This window comes from Microtus oregoni, unplaced genomic scaffold, assembly GCF_018167655.1.
Source record: "Microtus oregoni isolate MIOR12 unplaced genomic scaffold, Mior012 000004F_ref0000308, whole genome shotgun sequence".
Lineage (NCBI taxonomy): Eukaryota > Metazoa > Chordata > Mammalia > Rodentia > Cricetidae > Microtus > Microtus oregoni.
Genome location: NW_024543063.1, coordinates 58,298,348 through 58,310,626, shown reverse-complemented (window position 1 = coordinate 58,310,626; position 12,279 = coordinate 58,298,348). Strand labels below are relative to the sequence as shown.

The window sequence follows — 12,279 nt, the reverse complement described above, 5'->3', positions numbered from 1 at the left end:
CATATTCTAGTACTTATGGGAGGCAAATCAAATACTGACATTCTTGTCCTAAAGGACCAGTGGGTGACTACGGTGGTCTGAATAAAAGTGGTCCCCAAAGGGAATAGCACTACTAGGAAGTGTGGCCTTGTTTGAGGAGGTGTGTTGCTGTGGGGATGGGCTTTGAGGTCTCTGTTGTTCAAGGTTCCCTCAGTGTGACTGCAGGTTGACTTCCTATTGCCTAGAAGATGTAGCACTCAGCTCCAGCACCACGTCTACCTGCACACCAGCCGCCATGCTCTGGGTCATGATGATAATGTACTGAACCTCTGAAACAGTAAGTGAGCCACCCCAATACATTTTTTTCCTCATAAGAGTTTCTGTGGTGATGGTGTCTCTCCACAGCAACTAAGACAGTGACCTTCTATTTCTCGTATTGGTGTCACAGCAGGATTCTGAGAATGACTATGGCTGGGGACACATTAACACAATCCCATTGTGTGTATTAAAAAAGGAGAAAGGCTGAGGACTGTCCTATAGCTGAGCCCCATTACAGAGCATCAGAAACACCATTTTAAAATGAGACACTTACTCAAGGCCATCAAGAAAAAGTCCAGACCCATTTCTCAGATCACCAAGACCACAACCAGCAAACAGACTTTACCTTTTAAAAAGGGGGCTCCCAATACAGAGAAGAGATCATCACCATGGTCTCCTTTCACTGTCTTGGGTCTCATTTCTGATACAAAGCTTGGCCGATATTGAAACTCATACATGTAGGTAGGGGCTCCAGCATCTGGGGAGACATGAATTCACGCACAGTTTACATTTCCAGATATACACCTGGATGGTGTCAAGGTCTTAGGCCCTGCAGTTATCATCACTCTTTGGCTTCATAGGAAATAGCTTTAGGAAGTCCCAGTGATTTGTTTGGGTTTACACAACTGGTTGATGTAGTCCTAGGATTTGAGGAAGATGCTTACTGAATGAACAGTGAACGGATCCACACATGCAGCGACTGAATGGGATGAGTATCAGTCATGACACCTGTGTATTGATTCTAGAAGATCTAGAACCTCATAGTTGCATCTAGTCTAGCTCTGGGCATTCGAAGAGTTTCTCAACTCTTCAGAGGCATAAGGAAATGAAGACACACAAATAAGATTCTATGCTGAGATGGAATGATTTGTCTCTTGTGTTTCATGATACCTGCAACTTCATTGGTAGCCAAAGGGTAAGTTCTTTTTCTTTTTAAAGTTTTTTTTTAGACTATATATTCTGATGACAGTTTCCCCTTCTCCATCCCCTTCCTGATGCTCACCACCAAACCAAATTCACAGCATCTCTTTAGAAAGCAAACAAACAAGCAAACAATCAGACAAGCAAACCCAAACAGAACAAGAAAAATAAATGAGTAGGAAAGAAGAAGAACCAAAAGAAAAAGCACAAGAAACACATACAGACACAGAGACACTCCACACATACAGAAATTCTATATAAACACAAAATTGGAAACAGCAAAAATATCCAGACAAAACATTATCAGGGAAAAATATCTCCCCAAATACCATTGAGTTAGTTTTGTCTCTGTCATCTACAGCTGGGCTTGGGGACTGCTCTTAAGAGTTGCTTCCATACCTTTTGAGACTGTTGGAGAAAACTAATATTTTTTTTTGTGGATGGTTATGAATTAGAGACAGCTTCTTGGCTAGAGAAGCATGACTGTGTCCACATCCTATCTCAACACTGGAACCCCGTCTGACTAAGGCCTGTGCAGCCCCTGTGCTGCCACAGTCTCTGTGAGTTCACATGTGCATCAAGGCTGTTATGTACCAAAGACCTGTTTCCTTGGCGTCCTCCATCCCTTCTGGTTCTTATGGTCTTTCTGCCTCCTCCGTAAGGATCAGTTTTCTCTGATCCTTGAGATGAGGAATTTGATGGAGACATCCCATTTAGGGCTGCGTATTCCAAATGCTCTCACTCTCTGCATATCATCTGTTGTGCTCTCTGTATTTGCTCCCATGTACTGCAGGAGGGAGTGTCTCTGGTGATGGCTAGGGAAGGCGCTTATCTCTGAGTACAGCAGAATGTCATCAAGGGTGATTTTATTGCTACGTTCCTTTAGCAGAACAGTAGTATTTGGTTTTCCCCTAGGCCCACAGCCTATAAGTGGGGGTAAAATCGAAGTGCCTGTGCAAAGCAAACTTGTGTTTCCTCCAAACTTTTCCCCCTCTCCACTGACTCCTCTCTTACAAACAAAGAAAACCTGTTCAAGGGTCAAGATGTCACTATTTTACTTATAGGGTCAATGGAGGCACCAATCTTTGCTCCTTATGTATGAGCCCATAAACCTCCAGCCTGGGAGTTTCAAGACAATGGTTTAATATCAGAACAGATACCCACATATTAGATAAAGTAGGGAAATTCAAAATGTTAAAAAAGTATAAATTTACCTGAAAACATTCCTACTCTATTACAAGTCATATATTATATATGCACACACATATATATTCTTATAATTATAAATACATATACATATATACACCTTTATAATTTGTAATTTTTTATCATCCATATACTTCATGCATGTATTTGAGGTAATTTTATGTATATTACATTAAATACTATTTCTTTATTTTTTGAGACAAGGTTTTTCTGTAGCTTCAGAGCCTGTCATGGAACTAGCACTTGTAGACCAGGCTGGCCTTGAACTCACAAAGATCTCCTGGCCTCTGCCTCCTGAGTGCCACCACCTCCCAGCTACATCTCATTACTTTGTGCCATGAGAGATGTCCATCGCAAGAAGTGATGAGGACAACACATGTCATCACAACACAGGATAGGGAATATTTTAATTAATTCACTACTCTGTCACCATAGCTTTAGGCAATCCTTTGACTCTGCCATGCTCTTAGGAAACAGTTCTCCAAGGCCAAGTAGAACTTCCTGGAAAGATAGTAAACCTCGCCTTTGTGAAGATATGGGCACAGATTTATCCTACGTAGTGCAAGGTTTTAACAGAAAGTTATGCTAATGACTATATCTGAGATTACTCCTCAAGTAGACTTAAAGTAAACTGCCATCCAATGATATGATTTTTTACATAAGAGACATAAAGTGTGTATTCATTAAGGGGTAGAGTCATAAAGTAACAATGTTATCAGAAGAGACAGGAAGCATGTAGGATCATATGGCCATAAACCCTTATATGTTATCAAAGTTACACTTTTACCAGCTTACTGTGTGTTATTAGAATTACACCAGGGGTCAGTGAGATGACTGACAGCTGGATTCCTGAGTCCAGCTCCTAGAACTTCTGTGATGGAACAAGAGAACTGAGTCCCACTCTGACCTTCACATTCACATGATGGCATGGGTACATAGCAAACACACAAGTACAAATAGACATAAAATATCTGTAAAAGCAGAATGGTAGATGTAGGATTTAGAGCAGACACAAAGCAGAAGTCTTCAGTAGAGCCATAGCCCCAAATTAGAAAAAAACCAAAGGCATACTCCTTCAGAACAGGAGAAAACCACAAAGAAGAACACCAAAAGAAGAAGAAAAAATTATACAACAACCATAATGGAACCACCAAAAGAGCAGTAGTTGAGTCTTTAAGAACCAAAATTATCTTTAATGTGAATTCTGAAATAAAGGAGATGGATTAAATGGATGTTTGAACATGCCTTACCAGCAGGTTTACCATAAATAAAATGAAGAAGGTTGGAAGAAAAAGAATGAACATGAATGCAATTTGAAGGAAAACTAAATAAGAGGAATTGAAGCAATGGTTGTATTAGAACACAAGGTCTAAGATAAGAGACAAAAGAGCTGGACCTGGTGGCTCATATCTATACTCACAGAACTCTGGGAGCTGAGACAGGAGAATTGCTGTGAATCTGAGACCTGTCAGAGATACACAGTCATTTCTAGCCCATTCTGAGCTTCAGTGTGAGACCTTATCTCAGAAGAAACAGATAAAGACATCATGTTGATGACAGCGTCAAATCACCCATAGAACCTAGCAATGGCAAATACTGACCCAACATCTGGGATCCTGAATATATACAAAACATGAATAGTGGAGGCTATGAAGGGAAAGACAGGATGTGATGAATGCCACAGCAATAAGGGGTCTGCAATACACATATTTACAATAATGGACAGATCATTCAGGAAGAAAACTCATAAGCAACATTGGACTTGCTAACATATTGGGACAATGAGACTAAGAAGAAATATACAGACTTGTGCAGCTAAGAGTTTGTCAACTTAACACAAACATAGTCACTTTGGCTGGTGATCCTGAGCTGTATAAGAAAAGTAAACAAGCTATTGAAAGCAAGCAGTACCCCACTATGGTCTCTGCTTCAGTTTTTGCCTCCAGGTTTCTGCTCGAGTTTTTGCCCTGATTTCTTTGAATAATGAACTAAGACGCAGGTGCTGGTGGTGCACGCCTTTAATCTCAGCACTTGTGAGGCAGAGACAGGTGGATCTCCATGAGTTTGAGGCCAGCCTGGTCTACAGAGGGAGTTCCAGGACAGGTAGCAAAGCTATGGGGACATCCTGTCTCTAAACACAACCCCCCAAAAAACTATGATGTGGAAATGTAAAATGAAATCACCTCCCAAGGGCTTTTGGTCATGGTATTAGAATCGCAATAATAGAAGAAAACTGTGACAAGAATATTCTATCCAATGCAGACAGAATGCAATTCTTCCGAAACACCCACAGAACGTTCTTCGGCATAGACTGCTTGTGTCGCACAAAAAAAGAACAACAAAAGTCATTTAATTTGAGAAGACTGAAATTGTACCAAGTACTTAATCTTACACACTAAAAATAAATTAAAAAAATCAACTACGAGAATAATTTTGAAAAATTCAAATTAAAGGAATAAGAAACATGCTCCTTAGCACAGCTATCCCAAAGAAGAAATTAAATGGATGATCCATTGGAACAAATGGGAATAAAGTGCCTTTCCCTCTATGGTCCGGGAACACAGTATAAGAAGTGACAGAAAGAACTCAAGAGCCCGGATACAGGGAGAATGGCTGTGAAATCCTGTCTTCTGGGCATGACACAACCATTGTAATTGTGAACTCACAGTTACACAGCAGCTGCACTTACCTGCCCTAGGACTCCAGAGGATACCTGATCCTGGAAGGGAAGAGTTTCATGAGGCCTTTACTCCTCCCTGGTGGACCACTGACTACTGATGGATTCCTGACGAGAGGGAACCATTACCATCTGATGTTTACCCTCAGGTGAGTCCACCAGGCTCCACCGGGTAGTTCCATACCCATGGTCACACAGGTGGCTCCGTTAAACTCAGTGGCTCACAAAGCAGAACAGAAAAGAAATGGATATAGCTAAGGTGGGGAATGGTAGGAGTCAGAAGGAGATAAAAGGGCAGGGAGTGAGAGAGATCAGAATATATTATATACATGTATGAAAAGTAGACAATTTAATTAAGAAAACAGGGCAGCCTGCCAACACTTTTGTGTTAAAGTGAGGGCAACAATAAGGGAAGCTTATAGCAATAAACACCTGCATTAAGAGAGTAAAAGTTTCCAACAACCTAAGATTACATACCAAAGTTCTAAGAAAACTCAAAGAAGGAAAGAAATCGTAAAGATAAAGTCAGAAGTTTAAGAATTTAAAAAATAAGAAAGGTGAACATCACTGAGGTTTTGTTTTTTTTTCAGAAAGAACGAAAGTAAAAATACCCTAAATTGATAAACCTACTAGCCACAAAAGAATTTTTATCAATTTAAATCAATTTAAAGACTCACAACCAGAAACGAAAGAAGAAACACTATAACAGAGACCACAGCAACAGAGCCTGTCATAAGAAACTACTATGAACAAGTATACGCACAAGAATAGGAGACCTGAGAAGGAACAGAGGCAGGTAAGGGGACCCAGTATTCCCTGGACGACTGGGCAAGTGACAAATAGTTAAATCTTTAAGATCGCTGCCCCTGCTGAGGGCACATTCTGTTTAGCTCCTTTGTACGCATTTTCTCTGATGTTAATTTTCAAATTGCAAAGATGGGGATTAGTGGGACGATTTTACCCATCCTTAGCAGTTGCGGACTTAATTCTCTCTTAATGCTCTGGCTTCCTTGACCTGAAGGACTGTCAGTCAGCCAGCTGGACTCCTGTGTGCCAGCAACAGACATCTGGAATACTTCACAGATGCCTTGAGAAACTTACACAATGATGGCAGTCGAAATATGAAGCTAAATTTAATCCAGGTGGTACTACCACTGAATGCTGAAAACTAGCTCATAGGTTAAAGAAAATGAACACACAAATAAAGACAAAGACATCTCCTGATCATGGAGTGAAAGGATCAATTTAAAAATATCTATTGTACTCACAGTGATCTATTGATTTAATTAAATATGTCCTCAAATTTCAATGCCATTTTTCCTTATAGAAGGAAAAATTACCTCAAAAATTTTGTCAGCAAGATGATTGTGAGAAGTCAGAACAAAGCTGGAGCTATGACACAACCTGACTTTAATTCTGTTCTGTATCCACTAAAAAGTGTGCAGTTTGTGTGGTAGTTACTTTACCCGTGTGCATACATTGAACAATGGGATATAATAAAGACCCCAACACAGGCAGGTACTGGCTGCTGTTTTACAAAGGCATCAAGAATATAAAATAAGATAAAGTGGTCTCTTCACTCATTTTTGTTGAGAAAATCAGATTTCTACATTCATGAAACTAAAATGGAGAGAAGACAAATGTCAGTTCAGAAACCCCAATCACAAGAAGAAGTCAATAAGGAAAAACAATAATTCTGTCCACAGAAAACAGTAACTTAGACTGAGCACCAGCACCCTGAACACCAAGTGAAACAGACAAATGGATTAATAGTAAATCAAGCAATTCTTCACAGAAAGAAACCAATAGCAGGATGCAGAGGCAACCATAGGAAGAGAAATATCTTTGTGATTCTTCTATATGATATGTGTCTATTCAAAGACCATATGAACAATTCAAACATGTAATAGCAATAAACAAATAAATAAATTCAAAATGAACAAAAGAGGCCAGAGGCCTGAAGTAGTATCTTTCAATAGGAGACTATATATATATATATACATATATATATATATGAAAATAGATAACAGATTGTTTTTCTAAGGTGCAGGACATCAGTAGACCCTAGGAGCTGGCTAGGTTTCCAGTACCAAGTATGATTTCACTCCTGATGAGTGGGCTTTAAGTCCAATTAGACAGCTGCCATTGGCTGTTGGCTGCCATTGATAAGTGAGCGCCTTGGGCACTTTTATGTGTACCATGCAATACTGGTAGTTTTCATGATTCTTAGGTGGTTAGAGACAGAGTATCTGGGAGGAGACAGAGGGAGAAAAGGGAGGGGGAAAGTGATGCAATCCTTTTTCAATTTAAAACATTAAAAATACTAAAGAGAAAAGGGACATGGATAGGTGAAAAGTTGTTATTATCTTATTGAATATTTGAAAATATCCAAATTAAAATCATAATAAAAGTCTTTCCCCATGATCCAAATCGGTTTTATTGAGAAGTGAAAGTAGAAAATTATAGTAAATATGTTTAGAAAAGGGAATCCTTTAAATACTGCTGGAGGAGAAGGAACAGCGATGTGGTACTGTAGCACAAATGATAAAAACCAAGGAACAGATATAGGGGTTCAAGCTTAAAATCAGAAAAACAAACAACCAAGCCACTGGAGAGCTTTTACCTCTACAAAGGGGTGATCTGTCCTCAGCGTGACTGTAGACTGTAATGCTCTCTACCAAACCTCGGAGTTCAATGAGCTCCTGTCTCCTCCTGCCTTATATCTCTCTCTCCATCCAGTCATACCACTCCTGTCTCCACCTTCCTAGTCCTGGGATTAAAGGCATGTGACTCCTGAGACCAGGGAGCACCTGTGTGTGAGTTCTATTTCTCTTTTTAGACAGATTCAATCTCATGTAGCCCAGAGTGGTCTTGAGTCCTGGGACTAAAGGTGTGTGCTACCACTCCCTGGTCTCTAGTGGCTTAGCTCTGCACTCTGATATTCAGGCAAGCTTTATTTATTAAACACAAATAAGATATCACTAACTGGGGGTGCCTAAGAGACTGAGAGCAGAGTCACAATTTGGCCCAACAGTGTCATACTGGGTGTTTACTTTAAATATTTGGGGACAGTTTTCTGAGATGTCTGGGTCCTATGCTCACTGTAGCACCACACACTACAATCAAGTTATAGAGTTAACTGGGTCCATCAACATCAGAGGAGAAGGTAAATGCCGATGTGTAGATAGTGGAGTGTAGCATGAATTCTGATTGGTCTCAATACTAAAAATGTGAAGTCAATTATTAGGTGAAAGCTGAGAGCCCAGAGAATCAGAGCAACATCCCTATAGTGTTCTTACTTCTACCAGTGCTCAGACTGAAGGGACACTCCTGACTCTATGAATCCCCAGACTGCATGCTCAGACTGAATCTCCAGACTGCAACTGAGCTCCTGTCTCCTCCCACCTTATATTCCTCTCTCTGTTCAGCTATATCCCTTCCCATCTCCACCTCCCTAGTGCTGGGATTAAAGGTATGTGACTCTTGGGTTTAAATGTGTGATCCGTCACCTCCTGAATCTGTTTCTCTTTTAGACTGACTCGATCTTGTGCAGACCAGGGTAGCCTTGAACTCACAGATACCCGTCTGCCTCAGTCTCCTAAGTGCTGGGATTAAAGGTGTGTGTCACTTGGCCTGGTCTCTATGGCTAACTAGTGGATTAATACTGCACTCTGATCCTCAGGAAAGCTTTATTTGTTAGATTACAAACAAAATAGCACCACAATGGCATAACGTTAATGCCCTTTAACGTTAAGAAAGAAACTGTTACTTTTACAGTGTGGGGTGAATCAGAGAGCATCGTGCCATGTTAAATAGCTGAACATAGATAAATTTCATGTGCTGCTGCTCATTGTAGAATAGAGATTACTAGCAAGCACACAGACAGAACTTGGGGTAAAGAGGTGGAGGTCAATGAATGAGGAAGATGAATGAAGAAAGGAATAGAAGTTTCAGGCAGGAAGGAATTCTTTGTCTTTTTAGTTTCCCAACCCACGGTGTCATATACACAAATGATAAAATCATGCATTTAAGAATAGCTGAGAGAAAATTTCAAGTCTTCTCACGGTAGAAAATGTTAAGAATTTGAAGATATATGTGTGTTAATCAGCTGATATATTTATTAGGCATGGCATAATCAAGCAGAAAATGTGTGCACCATAGTTGGCAGGTGAAATTTATCAATTTGCAATTTAAGAAATGATAGAAAGTTTCTCTCTTTCAAAATATGTCATTGTATTCTATTCTCCATTCTTTCTTCATCCCTGCAGGCAGTTTCTCACTGGTAACTGAAACTTCAGAAAGGAATGCTGGGAAATCATCTTAGCCTCCTAGAAGGAGTAGTTTGGGCAGATGTAATTGGTACCTTTGATAGTTGGTTCCAGCAACTTAGTTACATTAAGAAACACTTAGAAAACTTGCAGATCACACTTGTGTGTTTGTGGGAGTGTTTCCGGAGACAATAGGTCACTATGGCTAATGTTGTTATCTAGTGTTGCATTCAATCTCTAACACACTATTGGCTGGGAAGGCGTGGCCTGTTGGTAGGAAGTAGGTCACTGGGGCCATACTCAATAATGACCCAGGACTATGCCTGTTGCTGTTCCGCACAGCTTCAGTACTCACATGCCCCCATGATGTGAGCTGATCTAACTCTCCCAACATCACAGGCTAAACATTCTGAGGCTCCGAACTTTAGTAAAGCCTCCTCCCCTTGAGTTTTGATATGCCATATTTTTTTGGTTATGTACTGAGAAGTAACAATTACACCTTCTTACTAATTGCCTATTTCTGGGCAGCCTGATATGCACATGAAACATCAACAGGACTTGCCTGGGCAATTTTCTGGCCACTAGAAACAACTGTGCTTATGTTTGCGGCAAATAAAGGCAGCATAGATCTAACAATCCCTGTGGGAGATCTCTTACCCAATGACAGGTGAATACATACCGCTCTTTAGCTGCTGAGAGAGAAAAGTCTTAAGGAAAACACTAAGATGCATGTATCTAAGGTGGTCACATGCTAGTCAGCTCACTAGGTTGACCCTTCACCTCTCTACAGAGTTCTGTGGAACTATCTCCTAGACTAAACTGCCTGTGATCAACTTTCTCATGGACTCCTACTGGCCGAAATGAAACTAAAGATTGCAGGGCATAGGGGACCTGCTTTTGAGGCCTGGTCCTCAGCACATTTCATAACTGACTATTTCAAGAGGTGGGTGAGTTGGAGGCCTAGGTGGTGAGCCTATATCCTTCTCCCATGCAACAGGTGAGACGGAGACTCACCTCTGTGGCCACGGGACACAATCACAGATGGGGCACCAAACATCACATCTCCCATTAAGTCCTGGAGAAGGTCTTTCTTTCTGATGGGGTTGTCTGTCCCTGATATATACTTCTCAATGACAGCTGGAATCAGACTCTCAGAGATGTTCTAAAAGGAACAGAAAGTGATCAGAAAAGCATTTCTGAGAAAGGGAATGAGAAAGACATGGCTCATGAGACTTGCTGGTCATAACCTTTTCTTTATCAGAGCTGAGACCATTCAGGAACCTACAGATAGTAGGGGCCCATGTGTCAGAAGGACAAAGCACTCAAACTTGGTAAATGTTGTGGTGCCCACCTGTCGGCTTTGGTTCCTAAAAATTACCTACAGAAGTCTTGGGTCTCTAAGCCCTTGATAACTGGGTTTTGCTGAATATAGCTTCCATCTTTTGCCAGCTTTTCCAACAATATATTCTGGAAATACTGGAATTTTTAAACAACAAGCAACACATGAGTTTTTTGCATTATACTAAAGTATGCAAACTAGAAAACGCGGGCTGAAACACAGACATGAGTACTTTTCGCCACGGAGTTAGTGTGTGTTTGGACGCAAGCACCCCCACTTCTTTGCTTCTCAGCTGAGTCCCACAGTTCACTTACAAGGATCGGGTAAGACTGCCAAAGAAGGGAAGCGATCCTCTTCTCGTCCATTTTATCTTCAGAAAGTGGAAAGCCTATCATCTGTTAAACACAATGATTAATATTTGTGAATTGTGTGGAATTAACAGGAAGAAACAAAAAGGTCGAATACAGAAGGAAGTTCCTTTACCACGCCTAGTTAGGTGTGAAATTTCATGTTTCAAGAAATAACCTATGAAAAAATGAGATTATATCTAGAAATATATGCAGTACAAGAGAATGCACATACCACATATATTGCATATATTATATATTATAGATATAGTTTATATTATACAAACACACACTAATCCTTCAGAGAATGAGTGGTATTTAGGTTAGGACAGTGTTAGGACTACAGGAAGGATACAAGCCCTGACCTACAGCTCAGGTGTCTATGGAAGCCAGAGTCCAGTCAATCATATGACTAAATTTCATTGATGACCTGTGCACTCCTTTTGCAGGTAGACCTGCAGAACTCCAACTACTGCTCCTTAGAAGCCCCTTATCACTCCATCTGCACCACTGTCCTCTCCACAGACCCTCCCAGCCTGGGATTTTAGATTCTGTAAGGAAGGACAGCGTCTAGGGAGAGGGTTTTAAGGGCTGTAGTTCCCAGAGGGCAGTTGAGCCATGCTGGAGAATCTTCCCATGGAAGTATGACATTGGTGACAGTTTCTCCGGTCTGGTTGGAGACTGTTTCCAGAGAGAGCACGTAGGATCAAAGAGGTGGGTTGTGTGGACTGAGGCTCTATGGGTACCACTAAGAGTCCTATATGTACTCACCATAGGCATGCTCCAGCCAAACTCTTTCTTGGTGATGCCCACCATGTAGGGCACAGTGTTGAAACTCTTCTCAGCCAGGATCTCTTCTGGTGCCTTTGGCAGCACCACTCCATCTATCACCGTGGGAAGCAAAAAGTAGCTCTAGGGAAGAGAACAATGCAACATCTGTGATTACCCTTCCCCAGCTACCATCAGACTCCACTTTCTGCCCATCTCAGCAGTTAGCCAGCACACGGACTCATGTGGCTGTGCCACAGGAAGTCGGGGTCCTAAATGGGGAAATGTCTATGAGTTGTTAAAAACAGAACTGTGCCAGGGGAGCCAGAAACAATACTGGCAGGGAATGGGTATTGTGGGAATTGGTCTTGAGCAAAGTAAAATATATATGTATGTGTGTAACAGATCATATGCAATTTTACTTATGTATATAAATTTGTACATAATTTGAAATTA

General features: G+C 40.9%; 1 protein-coding gene across 1 annotated transcript in view; it reads right to left on the bottom strand.

Annotated features, from left to right (window-relative positions):
- The window catches only part of LOC121446856 (liver carboxylesterase 1-like), a 29,895-nt gene that overhangs the window by 4,688 nt on the left and 12,928 nt on the right, over positions 1-12,279 (bottom strand). The window contains exons 9-12 of the mRNA XM_041649713.1: positions 11,827-11,967; positions 11,023-11,103; positions 10,384-10,531; positions 644-775 (exon numbers count right to left, since the gene is read on the bottom strand). Coding sequence (XP_041505647.1) covers positions 644-775; positions 10,384-10,531; positions 11,023-11,103; positions 11,827-11,967 — 502 coding nt within the window. The remainder of the gene's footprint in view (positions 1-643; positions 776-10,383; positions 10,532-11,022; positions 11,104-11,826; positions 11,968-12,279) is intronic.